Source organism: Orcinus orca, chromosome 16, assembly GCF_937001465.1.
Source record: "Orcinus orca chromosome 16, mOrcOrc1.1, whole genome shotgun sequence".
Taxonomy (NCBI): Eukaryota; Metazoa; Chordata; class Mammalia; order Artiodactyla; family Delphinidae; genus Orcinus; species Orcinus orca.
Window position 1 is genome coordinate 15,386,002 of NC_064574.1, and position 26,119 is coordinate 15,412,120.

At 41.3% G+C, this 26,119-nt stretch overlaps 1 protein-coding gene and 1 non-coding gene across 6 annotated transcripts in view; both read left to right on the forward strand.

The window, feature by feature from the left end:
• Positions 1-600: 600 nt before the first annotated feature.
• NCOA5 (nuclear receptor coactivator 5) overlaps positions 601-26,119 on the forward strand; it is a 33,873-nt gene continuing 8,354 nt past the window's right edge. For 3 of the 5 annotated variants that reach the window (XM_033433836.2, XM_012534134.3, XM_004272931.4), the window contains exons 1-5: positions 601-756; positions 12,521-12,587; positions 21,229-21,555; positions 23,224-23,360; positions 24,827-24,953. In XM_033433836.2, coding sequence (XP_033289727.1) covers positions 12,550-12,587; positions 21,229-21,555; positions 23,224-23,360; positions 24,827-24,953 — 629 coding nt within the window. In that variant the 5' untranslated portion in view covers positions 601-756; positions 12,521-12,549. Of the gene's footprint in view, positions 757-12,520; positions 12,588-21,228; positions 21,556-23,223; positions 23,361-24,824; positions 24,954-26,119 lie in introns of those variants that run through there. The other 2 variants (XM_033433837.2, XM_049699138.1) reach the window with 2 other exon arrangements.
• TRNAG-UCC (transfer RNA glycine (anticodon UCC)) lies at positions 8,325-8,397 on the forward strand. The gene has a single exon. It is a non-coding gene; the product is annotated as a tRNA-Gly (tRNA).

Sequence of the window (26,119 nt, forward strand, 5' to 3'; positions counted from 1 at the left end):
ATTCTACAGATTAAATGAACAATACAACATTTTACGTGCTTCACGGTCAACATTCTGGGAAATTTCTTTTTGACACTGAATGAATATTCCAGAAAGAAAGAAATAATTCAAAAAGAACCTGTGACTATATCACCAGAATCCTTTTGCCTCTTGTTAGTGAAACTAATAGGACACACAGCCTCTTTAAATGTAAATTTAAATAAAACATTTTCTCTACCTCTCTGCTCTCTTTGTTCCTTGTGATCCGCAGATTACGGGAATATATATACTAGTCTCCAATACACACATCTATAGGTGTTGAGTTTTATGCAAGACGAAATCAAGGTATTCTAGAATTTAAATGATCTATTTCCACAGTTAGAGAGGAAAGAAAGTACTCTGAACATCAGAAGAAAGGCGAAGCCCTTTAGGGGGAGGGGACCAGGACTGGGACCCATCCTCAGCCGGGGACGCCGTTACTAGGCAACCCCTCGCGTTCTCAACCACCGCCCGAGCCACTTCCACGCCCTCATTGCTAAGGAGATCGACGCTCCAACTCAGCCCTGCCGCAAACCTGCGCGCTCTTGCGACATTGCCGCGCCTGCCGCTGCGTGCGCGCCCTCTGCCCCCACTCTCCGCCCCGGCCGCCATTGCCTCGTGCCCGCGCTGGTCGGTTGGTGGCGCCTTTGTCCTACGGCGGGCAGGTGGGCTGAGGCGGAGGCGGCAGCGGCGGGCCTAAGGCGAAGAAGCGGCCGGAAGCCCGCCGCGCTGGTAGCGGTGAGTGCCGGGAAGCGGTGGCCGTCCGCCGAGGCGTGGGGCTGACGGGCAGGCGGTTGAGGGGGGCCGGGGCCGGATGGGGAGGCTGAAGCGGGAGGGCCCGCTCGACGCGCGGCCGCGGCCTCGGCTCCTCTCCGGGTGCGCGCGGGGCTGCGCATGCCCGGTGCGGGGCGCGGCCTTCTTTGGCTCCCGTCGGGCATAGGCCCGGCCAGTCGGAGCGGCTGGAGGTGGGCTCCGGGCGGGCAGCGCCGCATTGCCGCCTCCAGTCTGTGCGCGACCCGCCGATAACAGTCCTCCGGGCTCCTCTGTAGGCTAGGGCTGCACACCCCGCGCCCCCTTCTCGAAACGTGAAGTCGCTCGCCTGCGGGTCCTCAGCGAGTCGGTGGCGCAGTCGGGATTCAAACCTGGGACGAGGCGGCCGGCCTCACCGGGCGTTCCGCTGGGCGCGCGGCGCCGGGCGGCGAACCGAATGCTCTGTCCCCCATCGCCGCCGCCCGCCTCGCGGCCCCTCGATAGCATCCTCGAGGCGTCTCGTTGTTATGTGACACCCTCCCCCCCACACACCCGTTTTATAACGCGGACCCGGGCCCAGAAAACGGGGAAAGCAACCGGGCCCGCGGTTACCCTGGCAACTAGCGACCGAGCCAGCGTCCCAACCGGCTGGTTCTCTTTCTCTGGACCCCGGGCACTTTCCGCACCCGGACGACCCGCCGGGGGCTTTTTTTAGAACGGCGTTTCCCCTGTTTCAGTCTCTCGCGTTGCACTTTTATGTCCGTGTACCCATTGTACTGCTGTTTATTTACCAAATGTTACTTTTTTCTTCTTTAAACTGACTCTTTTCTCCTTTTTAAATATATTTGTTTAAGGTGGAAACGTAAATCACGAAGCGTATGATGGAAAGCCAGTTATTTTTCTAATGCTCATAAAGAAATAAATACTTATGTATTAAAATAAACAGTGCGTCCTGATTCCTCCTGAAATTATTCTGCGTTCCACGCTCTGGGAAACGCTGCTCTAGGAGTATGGGGTTAATTGTGCTCCTTCTGCGTTTAGCTCTGTGCACAAAATTGTTCCCTGAGGCATAGCAGATTCCATGAAATGCCCCAGGGTCTTCGGGGATAATAATGTTGTAAGCTTTCTCGTTGTAAACTGTTCTCGTTATTGACTTAACGCGGGATAGTCCCAGAGAACTTCAGGGACTGCGCTCAAGGGCATCCGGTGTGCCTCCTCAGTTTTCTTGTAGCATCGTGGTGTGGTAGCTACCGGACAGTTCAAAAAAGATGTTTCTGCCAGCGCCGATGGATTTGGCTTTTGACAACTCTAGGTTTAATGTTTTCTGTACGAGTCAGTCTGGGTGTGAAAACTAACTTTGGTGTTGACTTTTCCAAAACAGTAAAGCCCAAGCTTTGCGCTGTGAATATTGGCGATCACTTGGCTATATTTCAACATCAGTTTCTTCCTTCATTCTGATCTCTTTGCCTTTCTTTTAGCTCATCTGTCACTCTCCAGATATTCTTTGAAACCTCTGACAGTCTTTTAACCTAAAACATAGAAACAGTGATTTTCCTTGTAGGCTGTGCTGGAGAAGGCCCAGTGGAAGGAATTTTTCTAGGCGCAGGTTGTTCAATGGCACACGCCTCTGAACACCACACTTTGAAGGAGGCATTGGTGAATTAACTTATTCATTAGTTAACCGTCTGTTCCTATTTGCAGTATGTCCATAAGCTCTGTTTTTGTGTGTGAGAGAGTAGATTGACTCTAACTCACTGAGAGAAAAGTCAGCATAGGCCATTCAAGGGTTTTTTTCCCTCAAAGGCTGTGTGAAAAATCCATATTCCTTGGGATTACTTTGTATGAGCACAGTGTAGAATTTACGGAAGGCTAAGGTAATTTTCTTCACATTTCTAAGCAGCAGTCCTGTGTGGAGAAGAAATGAGAATGTTATTTTACTCCAGTCAGTTTCAGAACTTCAGCAAATGGAGCCTCATCTACCAGTGCTCCAAGGCTAAGAATAAACATTTTTTGGAAAGGCTTTAGAAGTCTAATGAGAAGGAGCACCTGATGGTTTGAAACTTCATTTTAAATAACCATTGCAAGCATTCATTCTCTATGGCCTGCAGATGGCAGTGCCTTTGTACAGCTTATTATTTTTGTGCAAATTGTTGGAGTTCAGTTGTGCTTTTAAGAATGGAAAACCTTTGGAGGAAGTATATTTAATATTTTATTCTGTTCTGTTTACATTGTTTCTTTGTGTTGGTTTTTTTTTGTTGTTGTTGTTTTTTGCGGTACGCGGGCCTCTCACTGCTGCGGCCCCTCCCGTTGCGGAGCACAGGCTCTGGACGCGCAGGTTCAGCGGCCATGGCTCACGGGCCCAGCCGCTCCGTGGCATGTGGGATCTTCCCGGGCCGGGGCACGAACCCGTGTCCCCTGCATCGGCAGGGAGACTCTCAACCACTGCGCCACCAGGGAAGCCCTGTTTCTTTGTTTTTGACTCTCCACACTAGGAATGAAATATCTATTCCTACACTCACTATTACTCTTGGTGGTAATGATAACATACAACTAGCAGTGCTTATGGTTCACAAAGCAGGTTTACAAATACCAACCCATTTTCTCCTGCCAATCCTCTTGTGAGATAGGTAGACCTGTCTTATTGTTATATCTTTTTTGCATATGAGGAAAACAGTGGCTCAGAGAGGTTATATTTCTTGCCCAATATAACATATTAGTAGAACATATTCAAGAAATTATTGAAGGTAAAAGATTTTGTGGTCAAGCAAAATTGGGAATTGTTGAGGTAAAGCATTGTTCTTACTCCAAAACTTCTCAGAGGCTTTAATATACTAAACATGTGCAATGTAGATGTCCAAGAGAGGAAGGTATTGTGATGCCTTTCTCTTGCTCTCCTCCCACGAACATCCTATGGTAGTAGTGTTCCCCCAAACTGACCACTCTTTCTTCTATTCTCGGTTTGCTCTCTGTACCTTGCCGTTAACTAATGATTACCATATGTCTTTAAGACAAATACTTTTAAAGCTCTATCAGCCTTTTTGTGCCAAAAGATTTGTCCTGTGAACAGCGTACACATTGTCCAGACTATTCAGTTACTTGAAGTAAACTATCAGGAAGTTAAAAGAACAGTGACAAACAGAAAATTACCCTCTGTGTAATTCTCATTAATGAGAGGCATTAAGGAAAGGATCAGGGTAAGGCCACTGGCTGAAGCAGCAGCACATTAGGGAAATATGAACTGTACTGACAGCTAAATATATAATACCAGCATGCCTGCTGCTTTTTAAATGGTGGTTTTATTACCACCAGATACGAGTATTTATAGGGATGGTCATTTTCATTCTTTATCCTGTCACTAAAAAATAAAAGATAATAGGTCAACTGGACCAATTACTTTTATGTTAAGAAAATAATTCCCCTCAAAGAATCAGAACTTTTCCAGACCATAAGACTCTTTTCCCTTTATTTCATGTTCAAAACAACATTATTGTTGACCTATGCAAAGACCAACAACTTTAGGCAAAGAGCAGGGGAACTTAAGTTGCATTAGTGAACAGTTATAAAGCAGAGTGTCTTATAACTTTAGTTCTAAAAAATATCTTGAGTGGTCCCCTGGTTTGGATCTGGGATGATTGAATTACTGAAGGTTAGGTTGATTCTGCAGTTAGTGGGCAAGCTTTGAAGAACTTTGAATTGTAAGTACTTTGGCTTGAAGTTGCATACTTAATCATGCAGTTGGAGATTGAGATAGTAATAACAAGTATTTAGGGTCAGAGATGATACAAGAAATTTATTTTTAATCTCTATTCAGAAATTACTTTTGATATCCAAAAGAAAAATATAGGAAAAACATGACTTTCGCTCAATTTTACAACTTAGAGTTATAAATATATAATTGAACTTTTTTGCAGCCTTTGGTAAACTTACAGTAGGACAGCATCAGAATCACTAGAACAGCTTTTTGGAAATACAGATTCTTGGATGCAGCTCCCCACCCCAACTCCTAACTGACCTATCTTTGGAAGAGAAAGCTAGAGAATCTGCCTTTCAGAAGCCACCCGTGCAGTTTTTATGTACGTTAAAGTTTTGAGAACCCCCGATGTAGGACTTTAGAAAATGAGCTTTCACTGAAAATGGAAGGTTGAAGCAGGTTCTAGTACTAATCTATTTGTATAAGATTACTAAAGGGAATTGACAGCTCTGGTTTATGGTTGAGTTTCCGTTAATGCGTTTGTTTTAAGAGAGACATTAATTTTAACTATAAAATGTTTTTTGGCTTCATAGTTTGAACTAGAGGTAAGAAGAATAGTTATAATGTCTGGAGTTTTCAATATTTTAATCCCTTCCATTCACATCAGTCAGAGCTTTCACCTTATGGAGAAGAAAGCAGACCTACCAAGATTGCATGGTCTGCTTAATAACTTTAGATTTGCTTCACTTTGCTTGTAATAGTGTGAATGTGAAATTATATGTATGTGTCCATTTTTCTCTTTGTTGCATTTAGGTATGAAAGCAAAATGCCTCAGAAGTTCTAGCCCCTGCCAGCAAAACTATACTGACAGCTCTAGTTTGCAGAATTTAGAGAGAACTTTAATGGGTAGTTTGACCCTTTTTAGCCAAAGAAGTGGATAACATGCTGTTAAAAAGTGGCAAGCTTGGTGGTTAATATTTTTCCTGCCAGTTTGTAACTACAGGATTGGAAAAAGAAGCTTAAATTTTCAGGATACTTTTTAAATGATCAGATGAAATTGAAGGGAAGTGATGGACTGCACACTCCTTGTGGGGGGAGGGGGCACTGACCTTATAATTGGATATTATTATTACCTTTAGCACTATGGAAACTTGGGTTGATCCCATTTCCTTTGGAGGTTGCTATGTGATTATACTTTCTATACTGTTTTCAGGGATTGTATTTTTGCAGATTTTAGCCATTGTGACATGTTCTTTGTAACATGTTTATGAGCTATTTCCCCTTGAACACAGGAGTTTAGAAGGGTTTTTAAATGGAGAACCTAATTATATGTTATGCATAAACTACAGGGATAAATAGATAATAGAGTAGTACTGTAGTTCCCAAATACCTGCCAAGAATCACCTGAGAAACTTGTTAAAATGCAGATTCCCAGGCTTCATCCTCAGATTCTAAAAGTTTGAGAAGGGTCTAGGAATCTGATTTTTAAACATCTTCTCAGATGGCGCTGATGTATCTTCATTAAAGAAATGTGATGTGGAGAGTGAAAAGAATATATATATAAACGAAGGGAGAGGGTGAGGAGTTGTTTAATGGGTATAAGAGTTAGTTTTGCAAGGTGAAAAAATGCTGGAGACCTGTTGCACAACTGTGTGAATATGCGTAACACTACTGAACCGTACACTTAAAAATAGTTAAGATGATAAATGTATATGATGTGTTTTTTATCACAATTAGATTTTTTTTTACGATATTAGAAAAAAATGAGGAAGAGCGGTTTGTTGTTTGTTTCTTCGTAATCAGTGGATTGTTGCTATTAAATACTGATTCCTCTGGCCATCAGTTCATTTTATATCCCTTTATTGAAGGTAAAATCATAACGTTTTAAATATTTTTCTCCCACATGGTCCCTTCAGTGTCAAACCAATGATCCTTGAAGGACATTATTATAATGGGCAGTATTTTGAATGTCTGAGGTTTAAATACATTCTTTTTTTGAATATACATACAGTAAACCTTCCTTAATTTGGCTTCACTGAAACTGTTTATGGTAGTTCAGCGCATAGCCTCCTAACAGGCCCTCTTGCCACCAATTTCTTCCTTTGCCATGGCAAAGTTTTTTGTTATCTAGTCTACTCTGGCTTGCATCTGTAATTCCTCTCTTTTCCTGCTCCTACCCTCCCATTCCCTACATTAAACTCCTATGGTATTTCTAACTTATGTCCTTCACACCACTCCTTTCCCTTTGCACGTGCTGTAGTGACTTCTCTCTTTCTGGTAAACTTCTGCTCATTCTTCAGGACTCATTTTAAATGTTACTTTTAGGCCTTCCCACCTCCTCCACCTCTCCTTTGCCCCCTATTCCTCCCAGTCTTCTCTCTGCCCTGCCACACATATACACATAGTTAGGCCTTCATTGTCTCTGCCACAATCCCACTTTAAATTATATTGTGATTATATACATGTGCCTCTCTCCTTTATTAAGCAGTGAACTCCTTTAAGGCAGAGACTTTAGCCTTGTTGTTTCCATATATCTTAAGACCTAGTATAGAGTGTGACACGTGGTATGTATAGAAGCATTTGATGTACTGTACTTTTTAAGTTCATTAATTTAGTTCTCTAAGGATCTCTACTTGTACAGTTTACTGAAATTTTACCTGTTTTAAATATACCTGTATTTTGAATTTTGTGTAGGTACAACTTTTTTAGTAGTTTAGATTAGCTCAACCTTTGTCAATCCAAATTAGTGAGCTTTTTCTCTTAGCTGATAATCTTGAATCAATATAACTAATACAGGTAGAATATCCACTTTATCAGGTTCAGAGAAATTAAGTGACTTGACTAAATCCGCCCCCACCCCCCCAAAGTAGGACTAGAACTCAGATTTGCTGATCCGAGCCAAGTGTTCTTTTCTCAAAAGAAGTCAAAAGGGCAGAAAATTAAATGTTGACAGAGAATTTTTGTCTGAGAGGTTGAAGTGAATAGAATGTCAGTAGCAAAAGCCAGAAACATTGTGGTTTGAGGTGATAGAAATCGAAGTTGTAATTGAATAAGCAGGTCCTATCCTATTGAGTGTCTGGGGCACTTACACATTGCAGTGACCAGCATAGACTGTGCCTTTTCCAGATTCCATCAGCATTTGATCAGGGAGTCCTCGGCAGTATTTAGAATGGAAATCAGGTCTTTCTACTCCCTGTTGGAGTCAGCATAACATGTTTAAGCACTTTAGTGTCAGACACACCTGGTTTTGAGTTCTAGCTCTGCCTTTTGATCATCTTGTGACCTCAGCTAAGTCACTTAATTTCTCTAAACTTCAGATTTCCTCATTCACAAAATAGAGATCATAATAGTACTTAACTCCAAGAGTTGTAGAAAGGATTGCATGAGATAATGCACATAATGTTCTTATGCAGGCTCTTTCCCCCATTCCTGTTCCCTGGAATAATATTCTACCATTAAGGGCATAATAATTATTTTAATTAGAAATTGAAGGAGATAATCAAATATGAGGGAATGTGTAGTTTTCAAAGTGAGCTTAAAGGATTGATTTAGAAACAGCAAGCAGGGCATTCTCTTATCCCTGACTCTTTACAGTATAACGCATAAATGATATCCCTGATGTTACAATATATCATCAAAGTCATCTTCATAAATATAGTTTCAATGAGAAGTCCTGTCCTTTCCCTTCCCAGTTTTAGGAGTTACTGTGTGATATCCACTGTCTCATCAGTATGCTTTTCCAAGTACATCACCTTTGTCATCATGTATCTCCAATTTAATAATTCCTGATTGTTGGTTGGTTTTCAACTAGACCTTTTGGCAAGCTTTATTTCATTTGTAATCACTTATTGAAATTGTAGTGAATTCCCTGGTGGTCCAGTGGTTAGGACTCTGTGCTTCCACTGCAGGGGGCCTGGGTTCAATCCCTAGTCAGGGAACTAAGATCCTGCAAGCCCTGTGGCGCAGCCAAAAAAAAAAAAGAGAGAGAGAAAAGAAATTGTATAGACTTCTGGGTTATTTCAACCAGTCGTGGTACTGTCAAATGTTGTGGTTCAAAATGCGCTTGTTTAAAGTAGTTCTCACTGTTTTCCATTGTGATAGTCTTTGAAGTATAAAAATTGGTTTTAAGGTGAAAAGAATTATTTTACAGTGATACAGTTAAAAAATAGAGCATGGGGCTTCCCTGTTGGCACAGTGGTTAAGAATCCACCTGCCAGTGCATGGGACGTTGGTTTGAGCCCTGGGCCGGGAAGATCCCACATGCAGCGGAGCAACTAAGCCTGTGCGCCACAACTACTGAGCCTGTTGTGCTCTAGAGCCCACATGCCACAACTGCTGAGCCCACGTGCCACAACTACCGACGCCCGAGCACCTAGAGCCCGTGCTCCGCAACAAGAGAAGCCACTGCAATGAGATGCCCGCGTGCCGCAACAACGCAGCCAAAAGTAAATAAAAAAAAAAATAGAGCCAAAGCAGTTTCTGATACTATGAATGAAACATGCATTTTTATTTATAACATATCTAAGAACATTGTGTGAACCCTGTCTGGCATATTAGTCTAAAATAAAATTGTAGATTAGGCATTGTGTCTTCCTTTGGGAGTTCTTTACCCCATTCTTTTGTGATTTAAAATAGCTCTGCCACTTCCTGTATAACATTATGTTTTCCAGATTTTTTTCGCATTTTTTCCTTTTATGTAAATCCCTTCAATTGATGCTGTTTTTCTTGTCTAAAAATTCTTACCTGAGTAGTACTTTTAACTGTTTTCACCCGTTGGAAATTATAGATATTCCGGTGAAAGTTAAGCACCTTGTGGTGATGGTGATTTTGAATGGCATTCACATTGCTAATAAATTGACAAAGTATAGAACTACCAACCAAACTGAGGTGGAAGAGACACTAAGAGACTGAGTTGGCCCGGATAAAGTAAAGCAGGAGGGAAAAGAAGCACCATTTCTTCCCTTTTCTATGCAGAGGAGGCATTCCATCTCTCATTGGAGGCTCTTAAGTTACCACTGCCCTCTTGTTAGTTATATTCTCTCCAATTTTGTTTCCCACCTAATGTCCAGAAAGATTCCCAAATTGTCTTTCCGTCTGTTTTCCCTTCTCCTTTACATTAATATTTCTGTTTCCTTGGTGTAGATTATGTATCTCAGTAAGGATTAAGAAATAAAATAATCTAATTCAACTAATTAATACAAAAGCCTCCTTTACCAGTCCCAGTATTTTCATTTTCAGAGAGAAACTTGTTCAAATGAACCTCCAATTGATGAGTTTTCAAATTGTTTGACAGAAAATTGGGATGGGGCAAGGTTTTTTTTTTCTGGTTCTTTAAATCTTTGCTGTACCATGATAAGCCCCCTGAAGTTATTTCCACTTTTGGTAGCTTCTGTAGTCTTCCTGTATTTCTGAACTCCTAGGTTTTCCAAAAGTTCTGTGTGCATATATGTTAGGATTTTTTCTGTATGGGAATTGGTGGTGATAATAGTTTTTCATAACTCTCACTGAAAACCCCTCCACCTCTACCCTAACCTGAGCAGTGAGTCCTCTTAGATGGCAATGAGACTATCAAAATTTTCCAGGTCTCATTTTCTCCATATCTTACTCAAGATGGAGGTTTAAGGAACTCTTAAATAGGAATGAATAAACAAACACTTGACATACCACACTAAAAGTTTGCTAACTCCTAAAATTAAGAAAATAGTCTAAGAATTCTCTTTTTTGCAAAAGAAACATAAGCCACACCATCCAAATATAATTCCTTTGTACTACTCCATGAAAATAGATACTAGGAGGCAAATTACAATCAGAATCGTTTAAAGATATAATCTTGAATTTTTAAATCTTTCAAATGATTGCAAAAAAATTTCACCGACTTCAAAGGAAAATATTTACCCCCTTCATTCTAACTGGAACCAGTTTTGCTCCAAAGGTGTATGGTACACGACTACTTTGGTCTCCCCAGTCCTGTATATAATGGCCCTCACAGAATTGGATATAATTATACAATGTAGTAGTCCTTTTCATATGATGAGGGCAAAATTATATAGTATTTATAGACACCAATTAGAGTAGTACCATATGTTCCATGTCACCTAAACATTTGCCAGGTCAAGTCAGTGTTTAGATGAGTTTTCTTCATTCACAAGGCCATTTAATAATACATGGAATCCTGCTGGGAAATATGGTACCTATTTATTTATTTTTAAATAGCTATTTATTTGGTTGCTCCGGGTCTTAGTTGTGGCAAGTGGGCTCCTTAGTTGCGGCAGGCAGGCTCCTTAGTTGCGGCTTGTGGGCTCCTTAGTTGTGGCATGTGAACTTTTAGTTGTGGCACGCATGTGGGATCTAGTTCCCTGACTAGAGATTGAACCCAGGCCTCTTGCTTCGGGAGTGTGGAGTCTTATCCACTGCGCCACTAGGGAAGTCCCTATGGTACCTGTTTAAAAAAATCTGCACACCACCAACACCACTCCCCATGTATTCCAGAGATACTTTGAAAACTACTTAAATAAAGACATTACATTTGTCTCTGAATCATAGTCACCATATATTAGAAAGCAGTACAAAGTAAGTGAGCAGACTAGGTCAGTAGGCCCTTCTAAACCTGAACTGATACTCTTCACAATTACATATAAAAGGAACTAGATATTCCCTGTAAGACCTGTCATTATACAACATGTAATTCAGGCCTTAGTGAACTTTAAGGGTTGCAACTTGTGACGTGCAGTACCAAACCCATGGTCAGGTATTACTGGCCAAGTCCTTTAGAGAACATATTTTGTTACCTTCAGTTTGGTCAAAAGCCATTCTACTAAAGATAATGGGCTTTGACTTAAAATGGAATTGAAGATCATTCTCATTTGAACAGGAACTCACAAGTTGACAACATAGCAGGGTAAAGGCTATCCAAGACCTCTTAAGTTTTGTTATTACTGAGGTCTTTCACATGATAAGATTCTGGTTAGAATTTTTCAAACACATAATTACTATTTTAAAGCACTATGTGAGTGCTTAATACCATTTAATGTCACTAGATACACTGTTAACTGCTTAATATGGAACAAGGGGAATAAAATTACACTGCAGCAGAAAGCAGTTTTATTTCTCCATTTACTAAAGTATGAAATCTTTAATGTACTTATTTATCTTTAAGGCATATAAAAATTGTCAAGTATTATCTTTGGGCATGGATTGGTACTTTAGATACTTCATCAGTTTTTTACTTACATAATGGTGTTTTTATTATTCAGTTTTTGCAGAGCAGGTTTGTTTTGTTTTTAGCAGGGAGGCTTTAACTGCACAAATTGGCTTTCTGTAAGTTTGTATGTTTCCACTGTTCTTTATCTGGTTGTGTATGCTAGGCTTCTGAAACGAAAACTTACAATGAGTGTTTTATTACCTAACCTTACTATACCAGATGCCAGTTTTTATTCTTAGGTACTTGCCTATGAGGGTTATAGATGTTAACATGTCATATACTTTGTTTAGAAAATAATAAATTTCTTTCCTACATCTCATCCTGGAAGATTCTATCCAGTGGAATGCAACACAAGGCAAACTAAAAGGAGGCCCTGCTTCATGGAATATTCGAAGTTTTAAGACAGTGGATTCCAGCCATTACTTCTTTATAGCATAAAATGGAACGATTTGCCTTTGCTCTTTCTTTTTTTTTTTTTTTAATTCTCTTTCTTCCTTTCTCCTCCCTCAAAAAAGAATCTTACAGCTGGTTCTCCAAGAGTTTAGAAGACAACCTTTTCCCCTTTCAGAGGGGGCAGTTGTTAGGTTTAGGCTTGGCATAGTGTTAAAGCATTGACATAATCAGTTTTACACAAATTATGTGTTAGCTAGAAAACTGAGGGACATTCCCTACGAAGCCATGACAATGTACTGCCGTAACTTAATAAAAATTGCCCAAGTGACTGTGCGTCTGCTGAATGGATTTTCTTACACCATCTGGTTGTCATTGTAGTTTTTTTGTTGTTGCTTTCATTTGAAATGTGCTGATGATCTTGTTTTTATTCCGTAGCATTGAACAGATGGGTTGATTATTCTTTTCAGATATTAATAAGGCAGCGGAAAGAAGAAATATGAATACGGCTCCATCAAGACCCAGCCCCACACGAAGGTAAAGTACCCTGAAGCAGTGAGTTACCTTGGGAGAGTTGGGCTCTGGGGAGTTAAGCCCAACTTCGTACATCAAGGGTCTTTTCTTCCCCCCAACAAATCAGAAACGCTCAAGCAAACAATAAGAACATGAACCTTGTGTGAAGGGCCTTGCTGCTTTTTTAAAACTTACATCAGGAGATGCAGAGGAAGCTTTGTGTTTTCCGTGACAAACCCAGCAAGTTCAGCTTGCAACATAAGTTGCAGGCGATTGGAAGAGGATAAATCTCTGTCTGTCCCCAGCTCACGTGTCAATGGGAGCCTCCACAGCAGGAGTGCCCAAGGGTCGTTGGTGTGTGCTGCGCTGCACTGCAGCAGGCAGCAGAGATTCGACTCTTCATTCCAAATGGCTGCTGGTCCAGATGTTAACCCAGGTTTACAGAAAGTGCTGCTTGAGAGATTGCTACTGTGCCTGTGCTGCAGATCCCCTGTGTGCTCGCATGCTTGGGTTACCTATCGAGGGGAAATAAAAAGGGCAAAAACACCCCACCTCTCAGAAGTCTCCCTTTTTCTTAGCTTTCCTGGAAATAAAAGGCATTTCCCCAGATGTTCTTCCACTATTTACAAAAGAGGTAGTCCTGATGTGTATCCTCAAGGTGTGCATTAAATTGGTCCCTTCTCTTAAAGAAGAGCCTTATTAACGTTACCATTTATACCAAAGATGAGACTATTACATTCAAACTGTCTGGCTCCGTAAACAGCACACAAGTGGATGTAGTGTGTGCAGTTTTGTGTGGAATGTGGACATATATATCTCATATCTGGTGTCTCTTCATGGCCCAAGTGGATATTCAGCATGGGTTTTGACTTTTCCCCTAAGTAAAACGCCAGTTTTCTGCCTAAACTATATACCACAGTAAACTACATTTCATATGATAAACTGAACACTGCTGAGTACAATGAATCCTAGTCTGTACTGGTAGCTCCACAGGTCACCTAGGGATATACCCAACTAGCTGGGCATTTACACATAACATACAGTTGTCCTGCTTTGGACCAAAAACACCTATAGTTTGTTACCTACTTATAGGAAGGAATGGCTGCTGTGTGTTTGGTGTATATGCCCCCACTTGGATGTGAGGATATTTTCTAAGCTACCAGGATTAAATTACGCATGTCTGTTCTGCAGAGCTCAAGCAGACCCTAGAGGCAAAGTAATGCTGCTGATTTCAGTTAGATTCTTTGAGCACTCTGCCTGCACAGAGGAGTTGAGTCTGACACCACAACTATAGCTACACCACAGCTGTTAGGTGGATACCCTGGTCATCCATTGGTTTCACTGCAGAAATGAGCATATACATTGGTATTCTGTTTGTTCTCTCTAACACCATAACGAACACCTGCAGCTTGCAGGTAAATACTGTATTGATTCATTTTGTGTGTATGTGTGAGTATGCTAAAGAACATAAACGAATCCTGTAGAACTTCAGCAAATCCATATAATGTCTGCTTCCGTTGTGCTGCATCTAACCATGCTGCAGATGTTGGGCAGTCCCTTCTGTGTTGCTCCTTGCCCCAGTAAACATGGAATACAGGTGGCTAAGAGTTTGCATCTGTTGGTCAGAAATATGGGGCTCCACTGGAAGTTGTGGTTGCTAAATGACTTGAAAGGAGATACGCTGTATACCTAATTTCTAAGGAGCTCTAGTGTGTGTGTTTCTGAAGTAGGTAGCTTACCAGGAGTGTGGAATTGGTCACTATAAAACACTCCATTGGTAAAATCCTCCTCCTTTCTGTTGTCCCCATGATGCTTATGATCTCTAGATAATGTTGGTGTGTTTCCGCAGGCAAAAAAGGGGGAGTGCACATCGCAGAATACAGAATAGTTCCCATTTGTGCTATGGATTGAGAAGAATATTTTATGTCATTCCATTAACAGTATACCTAACCAGATGCTTTTAACATTTCCAGTTGATTGTAGGCATTCAACCTGCATTGGCAATGTAGGGGAAATAACCAACTCACCTGGTTGGAATCCAATATAGCCATTGCCAGGGCAATTTACATTTTAAATTGCATTAAATTTAAAAGATTAATTTCATCCCAACCTAAAATGCCACTCCATAATTTCATCTGTGATAGAAGAAATATTTTATGCTGTTTTTCTTCTTTTAATACCCCCCCCAAGGAAAAACATACAAACAACATTGGAGGGGGTCTTTTAAAATGTTCTCCTTAACCAGATTTACAAATATAAATACACGTTACCTTTATATACCTTTTAATATATCATCTTCCTCAGAAATAAATTCTAAAATGAGGTTGTTTGGGATGTGGATAGGGCTGTGGCTTCCCACTTTATTTACAATCAATAGAAGGGACAGCTAGGCTAATTCAAATTCCATTAAGAATCAGTCTTCCTTGGTGATAGTCCCTAACTGGATTCCTCATCGTGGTGTTTGCCATGATTAAGTTTCATATAGTCATGCTTTAGTAAGGTTCGGGGAAGAGGGATGTTCACATTTAGTAAAATCTTTTCTGGGCCCCATCTAAAAATCTAAGCAGAGTTTTTTTACATTTAATAAAAATAAAAATTTTCAAACCTTAAGGCCAGATAAATTGAACATTGTATTCAGAATAGAACACTAACATTTTGATCATTGCCCTGATCACGAATTATCTCAAGATATACCAATAGGTATATCTACCAATAGGGTAGAAATAAAATACAGTAAGTAGGCAAAGTGTGTGGTTAGTCTGGAAGGGGCTAATCATTTCTCTGAGGGTGAACACTGGATAGCACTGTCTTTTTGGGTGCATGCTTCCAGTCAGAACCTTGAGATAATTCCAAGCGAACCAGTATGTTGACAACAATCCAACTGCCTTCATTTGGCAACCCTAATCATTTTATGTGCCCCCAGGCATAGAGAAATGCATTATTCACAGGAAAAAACCCCACTACCTATAGCACACATTTCCCTTAAGTTGTAACTCTGTGTCTTCAGTGTTGCTACTTTTAATAAGAGAATTATTTTTAAGCATGTTGGCAGGACCTTTGTAACATCTTGTTTTGCTGGACTTTAACCTTGAGTGTCAAAACACCTCAGTATCTTTGGGAGTTTTCACAGGATTATCACCTCTTCAAATGTCTCTGTAAGCCACGGTTCTGCTGGCTTTGCTCTCCGTTCAGTAATATGCCTCCCTAATGACTCCAGCTGTCAGAATGTGGTTCTGACAATATTGGCCCAGCCAAGCACAGAATTCTGCATCAGGGATCCCTGCTCTGGATCAGATTTCAGCCTGAATTCTCATCATTTAATCCTTGGACCACTTCATTGAACTCCATTGTATGCATTGAGTACATTGCATAGTTACCATGCAGCTTGTCTAGCATTGGTGCTAGGCATCAGTCCTTACCTTCCTCAGACACTGGACCATGATTCTAGTCGTACCTCAGTTCTCAGTTTTCATCTTCAGCTCAACACTTCGGCAATCCAGGTCTGGAATATATCCTTATGCAGACGTGGCCTCCAAGTGAGACTCTGCATTTCCTAAACCTTCCTGCATGACCTGAAAAAAAGCAAATAGAATTAACTTGTCTACATCAAGAACTCTGCAGAGAATTTCCCTATGTATTCGTGAAGGATGTTAGGCCTGGTGCCTCTTTGGTGAAAATCATCAAGGATTGGTTCATCAAAAATAACCTCGTCATCATCAACTATATTTCAGTTCTTTAAAGAAGAAAAGAAATAACCTAACTGTAGACAAGTTTCTTATGTAGCCCGAGGTGATTTCTGTGTATCCACAGTGTTAATTCCTTTGATAACTGCTTGCTCCTTGGGTATGAGACGGCCCTAGCTCTAGGTGGGCTTCACAACTAAAGATTGCAGGCTGTGATTACCTCTGCACTAACACTTAAAGAAGAGCCGTCAGTTCTCAGCAAGTGCCGCCTCTCTCTACCAACAGAAGAGTCGTATTTGTGTTTGAGAAAATCATCAGTGTGCTTCCTAGGGAGAAGCATGGGCACTTATAAAATTTGGATTTGTAATGTGTGATATCTCATTGCACCCCATTATCCTACCTGCACCTAATGGCAAAATTCTGTACAAGTCTGTTGTCTCTGTTTCTAACAGCATGGAGCGCATGGTGGGGGATCAACATCACACAGCAGCCGGCCATTTAGAGAATGGTATTTGTGGACAGTATGTGTGACAGAACAGAAGTACGAAGAGCTGATGAAGGATTTTTTTTCAGGAGCAAAAAAAAAAAGGCTGGCCTCCCAAGGAAAATATTAATGTGAACAGAAAGAAAAAAAGGAGATGCTGACAAAGAATAGGACAGAGGCCTTCCTCCCTAACCTTCTGTACAGCCAAGGCCAAAGGACACCATCCTGGGCTTGAGGTCTCAGTCTCTAGACAAAGAGAAGCTCAAAGTACATCAGTTGTCCAAGATAATCATCTTATCAGTAAGCTGTCAAATGCCTAGTGCTCTGCATACCCCTATCATCCCCAGGAAGAGAAGCACTTCTACCAGAAGCACCTCACTTGCCATGGTTTTTCCCTTCACCCATCCCTCCTTACCTCTCAGATGTTTCCAAATGGTGTGACTTTATTTCTCTCAAGGCAAAGAGTATTTGGCCTTTTCCCCCCTCCTGCTGAATAGCTGAGGAATTTGCAACAAATTTTAGTGGGTTTTATCATTTGCCTTCAGTTTGTGGACTCTGGTTCTGAAATTTCTTTAACAACTCTTCAGTTTCTTTTTAGCCTCTAGTGACCTAGTACCTGAGGGTACAATGCATTGGTCTCCAGTTAAACACCTCTGGTACTGTGGGATGATATAGTGAACTGTATTCTCCAGAAACTTACTTCTAACCCATTTGTTATCTGAGGTCAAGCATCTCATTCAGCAGGCTTCATCCTTGCGGCACTCTGAATCCTGCACACTGTACCACCTTTTTGTTACCCGGTTCTTGCTTTGAGAAACATGTTGGGGCCAGAAGCAGGAGCCCTTTTGTTCTGGGGAGTTCTTTGTTTGGGTTTTAAAGTGACCTTAAAGGGTTTTTTGTTTTTGCCTCCAGAAGAGCAGCAGTCTGCCATACTGCTCGTCTTTTGGAGAAAGGAAAAAAGCGTTGCCTTTTCATTTTAGAGAATTACTATCCTCTCTGTCCCTGCTTCTACCACTCCTTTGGTTCTTCCCCATGTGAATATTGTCTCTTCTACATTTTTACCCAGAAGGTAATTGAGGGGAAATTTGTAGTTTTGTTGCACACAGACTTTAGATTCATTGAGGGGAGGAGAGTGCTTGCCTTCCCAAACTGGAAGCACGAACCCAGATTTGGGGAATCTAGGGTGTTATGGTCAACCTCCAGGGAAAACTCTTGACAGGTGAGTAAGGTATTTCAGTGGATTCAAAAGAATGAGCACCAAATATGGCATTTATAATTAGCCTGAGTCTGTGAGAAACATGCTCTGACATGGTGTTCTTATCCCTGTCCCCACCCCTGTTTTCACCAGCCCACGGCTTTGTGTGGTCTGTGGTCTGTCAGGTTCATGATCCCTTTCAGCCTTGATTGCCAGGGAACACTTGAAATCTGATTCCACCTCTAATAACTGTTTCTAACTGCTCCCCAAGGCAGGTTTATCTGCTGATCATTAATCCAGAAATACTTTACAGTTGTCCCTTTCCATTAGATCCTGGGTATTTGCCCATATTATACACTAGATCAGATGTTACATGTGTTAGGCGGATTTATGTGACATAATAAAAGTTGAAGTAAAAATCTTGGTTAGTCTGCACTTTATTTTAATAGGAAAAATGTTTAGCTGTCCTCATTTAAATTCTCTAGTCTCCCATATGTTTGCTCCCACAAATCAGGAGTACTTGTGAGCCTTAAAACATATGACAAGGACTTTTCATAGAAGCAGAATTGGCATTTAAATTGTTTTTGCTGTGACCATGTGGATGAAGTGAAATTGAGGTTCTCTTCCAAGCTGAGGGCATCATGATGAATGCCCATATGTGTAGTCATGGTAGATAACAAAACTATAAAGAAAACATGGTGCCTGCTCTTGAGAGGCTTACATTTTAGTTGAACAATTCAATTCATTAAACATTTACTGAACTCTTTTCTGTGTCCTATCGATACAAAGCATTTGGAAGAGCTTACTGTTTGGTAGGGAAGCCATGTAAACAAATAACTACAGAACAGTGTGATAAGTGCAGCAGTAGAAATATGTGTGCAGAGCAAGACTCATTTAACATATTCATGGAGCGTCTGCTACATGCCAGACAATATAAACCTATGCGGTGGCTTTATCATGGAGAGTGAAACTGACAGTCCTTGTCCTCATGGACTTACAGTCTAGTAGGGCAAACAGACATTAAACAAATTGATAATGCGACGTCAAATTGTGATAAATGACGTCAAATTGTGATAAATGACGTCAAATTGTGATAAATGAGTGAAAACAAAGTGCTGTGAGAGAAAGTGGCCAGGATTTAGGGACAGAAGATAAACTTTTAAACTAACAGAATCAGGGAGTAAGGGATACTTAAGCCTGAGACCTGGAAAATGAGTATGGATTCGTTCCTGCTACTCAAGTAGAGGCATCAGGAAAAACCTTGACTAGTTATAGCTGAAAAGTCAGTATGGTAAGAAAGTGGTGAACTAGGGAGAAGGTGAGACTAGGTTGGAGAAGACAGGAGCCAAGGCCAGGGGGAATCTTACTAGCCTCAGTAGAGATTTTAGACTGAATTCGAAATACTGTGGGAAACCAGTGAAGGGTTTTATATGTGTAAAAGATCACTTTAGAGTAATCTGGAGAAAGATTGGGAAACAGGCAAGAGGGGAGGTGAGGGGACTGCTTTAGAAGGCTCTTACTGTGGTTTTGGGGAGAGATGGTTTGGGGTTGGCCTTCAGTGGTACTTTATAGAGGTAAAGAAACGGGCAGAATGGACATTGATTTCAGAGAAAGAGTTAACAGAATTTGGAAATGTGATTGGAAGAGTGGATGCGACTTTAAGGAAAGGATGACATCCAGTTTCCTGGCTTGAGCAACTGAGTAGGTAGATGAGATGGAAAAGAATGGAGGAGGAGCATATTTGTTGGAAAAGATCAAGAGTTCAGGGTAGGTTCTATGGAGGAGGTAATCCTTAAAGTGGGTCACACGGGAAGACGTAAAAAGGTAAACAGATCAAGATGAGTAATAGAAATAGTAAGTGCTCAGAGAGTTTAGCAGGAGGGGTCAGCGGTTGCTAGAGATTAGAGATTCCTTGGAAGACATGGGACATGAACTTGCCTTTGAGGATTGGGTGACACCAGAGTTAGTGCAAGAAGAACATTCCATGTTGAAAAGCCGTATGAACAGAAATACTGAGATGCGTAGTGTGAGTTAAGTCATAAGAACAGCTTAAGTAAAACTAAGGAGGTTGGATCAGGAAATGGGGGAGAAATAATAAATGCAAAGGGGCCAGATCTGTTAGGGAAGGGTGCCCAGAAGCGTGATAGCCAAGCTGCAGTTGGTAACAGGTGGAAATTCAGATGATTAATCTGGTATTTGCTGAATGAATTGAAATCTGGAAGATTGGGTTTTGATTTTGTTTTTTGGAAACTCTTGGTGGTGCCAGCATAAAAATAAGAGTTTGCATTGAACTTAGAAATCCAATGAGAATGAACAAGGAAAACAAACAGGATTCAAGTGACTTAGTGGAGATAGAGAGGAAAAATCAGTTAACTTTCAAGAACTTAAACCATGGTAAATGGGAAGATGATTTTAGGTAGAAATGAAAAAGTCAGTCTGGGCTTGATTGGGTTGAATAAGAAGTTGGGGATGAGTTCCCAGTTGGGTGGGATGTCTCATGAAGAATATTGAAGCAGATCAGGCCAAACATACCTGTGACTTCAAATACTGGTTTTTTTTTGGTTTTTTTTTTTTAAACAAAAAAACACCTTGGCAAAAAAGGAACCAGGTTCTACATAAACCTCAGACTGAGAGAGACCACTTCTCAATAAGTATGTTAAGAAGGTAGAGAAACTGAGTGTACCTGTACCTGACTGTATGTCTCATATTGTACTTCTTTCTTTTTTCCCCTTAATTTGATTAATCCTGCTAGATGTTTTAAGTGACGGTTTTCTGTACTTTAAGGACAACGCCTTTGATCACCGTTACTTTGTATGAGATGGTGCCGTTTGCTCATTTTTTCTTCATGAGTCTTGCCCCGTATTATGACACACACACACACGCACGCATGCAACCTTCCGCCCCTTTTAAAGTCTCTTTCGAACAAGTCTGATGGGAGGAAATAGGTTCTGAGGGAAGACACTTTCACTTTGAAAATCTGTTGAGATAGAGATGATAGTTTGACATGTATACAGAATACTGAATTAGTCCCTGAAGCCTGATAGACACTATGATCCCAGTCAGAACTTTTGACTCTGGATCATACATTCTTCCCTCAATATCCTAATCTTTTGAGATTCTAGAACCTACTAGTCTTTATTTGCTGACCAGATGGTAACTATCCTTAAAATTTTAATCACGTTCTCACTGACTGCCGTATTTTAGAGAAAAATGCTTGGAGGGTGGGGGCTTCCTCCAATAAAGAGCTGAAAGGTTGGCTCCTTCAATTTCTTTGTCTTAGCATTTTCTTGCTACCTCCCACAGGGATCCATATGGCTTTGGAGACAGCCGAGATACAAGACGCGATCGATCCCCCATTCGAGGAAGTCCAAGAAGAGAGCCCAGGGATGGCAGAAATGGCCGGGATGCTCGAGATAGCAGAGACATGCGAGACCCCCGAGATTTGCGGGACCACAGAGAGAGCAGAGACATTCGGGATCACAGAGACAGCAGAAGTATGCGTGATGCTCGGGACATGAGGGATCCTAGAGACTTTCGTGACCTAAGAGACTCTAGGGATTTTCGAGATCACCGGGACCCCATGTATGACAGATACAGAGATATGAGAGACTCCCGAGATCCCATGTACAGGTACCTGTATAGCTGTTCTGCTTGGTTTTTTTGTAATAGTCTTTTTTATGTGTGTTCTGCTGAACTAATGGAAAGCTCTGTATAGCAGTGACTTTATCAGCCCTATATTTCCAATGTCTGTCAAATGGTAGATGTGCTGCTTAATAAGTATGTGGTGAATGTGTGAATGATGATGAACTGTGCTTAGTGAATGAATCTCCCTGTGGCCTCTGAAAGGCAACATCATGCAAATGGAAAAAAAGATGGAGTACAAATTGTTTTGGCCGTGCAAAACCGCAGGGAAGATGCACAAATGGCCAATAAATACGTGAAAAGATGCTCGACATACTTAGTTATCAGAGAAATGCAAATTAAAGCCACTATGAGATACCACTTCATACCTACTAGGATGGCTATAATAATTTATTTAAAAAAAAAGTGTTGGCGAGGTGTGGAGAAACTGGAATCCTCATACATTGCTGGTGGGAATGTAAAGTAGTATGGCCACTGTGAAAAAGTTGGGCGGTTCCTCAAAAAGTTAAATATAGTAGAATTAATGATCCATCAGTTCCACTCCTGAATATATAGCCAAAAGAATTGAAAAGAGGAACTCACACAGATGAGTGTGAATGTACATAGCAACACTATTCACGGTAGCCAGAAGGTAGACACAATTCAAATGTCCATCAATAGATGGATAAAAAAATGTGATATATCCATAAAACAATATTATTCAGCCATAAAAAGAAAGGTAATTCTGACACCTGCTACAACCTTGATGGTCCTTGAAAACATTATGCTACGTGAAATAAGCCAGACAGACACAAAAGACAAATACATGTTTTCACTTATATGAAGTATTTAGAAAAGGCAAATTCATAGAGACAAAGTAACAGCAAAGGGGGTTGAGTCTGCGTTCGGGGTGATGAAAAATTATTTATGTGGATTTTTTGATTTTTTTGGTTTTTAACCACAGTTTTTCAAAAGCACAGGGAAGGAGGCTTGGGATGAGGGCATGGAATGGTTCCTCAAAACTAATATCAATCATTACTACCAGGGCTTCCCTGGTGGCGCAGTGGTTAAGAATCCGCCTGCCAATGCACAGGACGCGGGTTCGAGTCCTGATCCGGGAAGGTCCCACATGCCACGGAGCAACTAAGCCCTGTGCGCCACAACTACTGAGCCTGTGCTCTAGAGCCCTCGAGCCACAACTACTGAAGCCCATGTGCCTAGAGCCCATGCTCTGCAACAAGAGAAGCCACCGCAATGAGAAGCCTGCGCACCGCAACGAAGAGTAGCCCCCGCTCACCACAACTAGAGAAAGCCCGTGTGCAGCAACGAAGACCCAACACAGCCAAAAATAAATAAATAAAATAAATAAAATTTAAAAAAATAATAATAATAATTACTACCAGTTATTTTGTATTTACTTTAGGCCAGAGAGCTTACTTTATGCTGAGAGCTTTCTGTACATCCTCCCAGTCATTTTGGAAGGTAGGTTAACTCAGTCCCAGCCACAGAGCTGATAAGCAGTGAGTCCCAGATACTAATTTCGTTTGTCTGATCCCGAAGTCCTATGCCTTACTGTGCCTTACTTCCTCACAGACAACTGGGTCTTGAAGAATTCTCTGTATTTGATTTTTGCAGGATAAGACTTTTAACTTTGCGCACATTTCTGTAACTTTTCAGGAGAGAAGGCTCTTACGACCGATACCTGCGAATGGATGACTACTGCAGGAGGAAGGATGACTCTTACTTTGACCGTTACAGAGATAGCTTTGATGGACGAGGCCCTCCAGGCCCAGAAAGTCAGTCTCGTGCAAAAGGTAAAGTAGCAGAAACAGCACTTAGCACTGGTAGGACACTTTACAAAAGAAAGAGGAAGCTAATAACCAACTGGAAAGGGGCTAATGACTTGGCTAAGCAATTCACAAAAAGAAGAAATACAAATATCCTATTCATGTGTAGAGAACATTCAGCTTGAAAATCATTTTTAAAATGCGAAGTAGTACCGTCATCTGGTTTAGTCATCTAACAAGAAGAAATAAATACGAAATTCCAGCAATAAGAAAAAAAATGAACAAAAGATGGGAGCAGAAGAGGTCATTTGCTTTTTTTTTTGCTCATTGACCAAGTAAAACTGTTTGCATTATCTATGTAGTATGTGGGGTTTTTTGTTTTATTTATAATTTTTACCTAACAGCATCTACTTTTTAGGTAAAGACAAACATGTTTTTTATTGATAAAAGCCTTGATTTTCTCAATATATTCAATACATCTTTAAAGATTTTTAGATTGTTTTACACCTGGTCAAGTTAAGAACCTCTTTTTTTCTTTCTCTCGCTCTCGCTCTCTCTCTCTCTCTCTCTCTCTCTCTCTCACTGCATTGGGTCTTCGTTGCTGCTCTCAGGCTTTCTTTAGTTGAGGCGAGCAGGGGTCACTCTTCGTTGCAGTGCGCAGGCTTCTCACTTCGGTGGCTTCTCTTGATGCAGAGCACGGGCTCCAGGCCCGCGGACCCCAGCAGTTGTGGCATGTGGGCTAGTAGTTGTGGCTTGTGGGCTCTAGAGCACAGACTCAGTGGCTTTGGCGCACGGGCTTAGCTGCTCCACGGCATGTGGGATCCTCCTGAACCAGGGCCCGAACCCGCATCCCCTGCGTTGGCAGGCGGACTCTTAACCACTGTGCCACCAGGGAAGCCCAAGAACCTCATTTCTAATTTGTTACAAAACTTACACTTTACTGCCTGATTTTGTTTGTTTGGGGTGGGGGTTGTGTTTGTTTGTTTACTGCCTGATTTTTTTTAAACAAATTACAATTACGTGTCAATGGGGGACTTAAATAGTTGTCCCAAAAATGAAAATTAGAATAATAATGAAATACCATCTTTTACCTATCAAGTTGGCAGGAGGTTTTTTTGGTTTGTTTTTTGTTTTGTTTTTTAATGACAATACTGAATGTTGACTAAGATGTGGAGAAATAGCACTAGGTGCTCCACCCCTGTGAAAGGATAAATTAGTAACAGCCTTTCTAGAGGGCATTTTGGCAGCATGTATGAGATTAAAACAACCATGCCATTGAATCCAATCATTCCATGTCAATGGATTTATAATAGTAAAAGACAATAATAAGGGTTATTTTTAGGAGGTAGTCTAGAGGATTAATTCAGAGAAGTGTGTGTGTGTGTGTTATGACCTTTGCCTACAAGTAGTTCAGGATTGAAAATAAGGCCTGTGACTTATTTTTATAGAAAGGCACGGTCCATGTTTCAGTTTTCTCTGGTGTCATCCTGCAGAGCGTTTGAAACGTGAGGAACGGCGTAGAGAAGAGCTTTATCGTCAGTATTTTGAGGAAATCCAGAGACGCTTTGATGCTGAGAGGCCTGTTGATTGTTCTGTGATTGTGGTCAACAAGCAGACTAAGTAAGAACCCTTTGGATATTTTTCCTGAGTGAGGAGAAGGATCAGAAGAGAAATTCAGGTTCCTTGGCAGCTGTACACACTTAACTTGGGCTGTTGTGTACTCTGGCATTGTTATACTGTGTTAACCAGGGTTCTTTCACTTGTAGGTGACAGAAGACCCATTGCAAACTGGCTTAGGCCCAAAGGGAAATTTTTAGTTTGCTTGACTGGGAAGTTCAGGCATGGCCACATACAGGGTCACACTGTCATAAAGACTTGTTCTCTCTGTTGCCTTCACTCTCAGACAAGCTTTCTACTCAAAAAGGCAGAACAGCACTGGCTCTAGACATGTATCTTCTTAGCTCAGCAAACCAGTGGAAAGAGAGCTGCTCTTTCCCATTGCTTCCACCTGAAGTCCTGGAATTGTTTCTCATTGGACTGCCCAGGCTTACTTTCCCATCCCTGAACTATCACTCTGAACAGCAGTGCTGGGATGCCCTGATTGGCCAGGGCTAGGTCATGTGCCCACCCCTAGAGCTAAAAGTGGAATTAGCCCTGTGGAACCATATGGACTGAGTGGGAAAGGGGTGCCTTCCCAAGGAAAATCAAAGGGGAATATATGCTGGTCAGGCACAGCAATAAATGTCCCCTTTGTGAGACAACACGAATCCCCAGTACTTTGGAAGGCATACGTCTCTGCATTTGTCAGCCAAGAGCCAGGCTTTCTTTGTGAAGTGCCGTGGCCTTGCAGAGCTGTTAGGTGACCATGCTAGCCAAGCCAGAGTTACAGCAGTATTTTACTCTACCTCTGTTTCACATTCTTCCCTTGAAGAAGCAGAGTAGAGGTGTAGAAGGGAGTATATAGCAGCTTGCAAGTTTGAGAGTAGCTATGTTCCCTTTCCCCAAGTGGTTAGTAAATAACTTCATGTATTTTCTAGCAGTTTGGGGTTAAAGAGCTAATTTCAAGGCAGAGACTAGGGAAATAGGTGTTGAGACACCAAGCAGCAGGCAGCATTCACAGGCTCTGGGCTGCCTTGTTTAGAAACAGATGCTGCTTTAACTTGCAGATGGCTTTTTTTTTTTGCCCCCCCCCCCTTTTGACTCATGATAATGTCATTTTCTGAGCACCTACTCCGAACTACTACATGCTAGGCACTTAAATAAATTTTTTAATCTTCACAGTAATC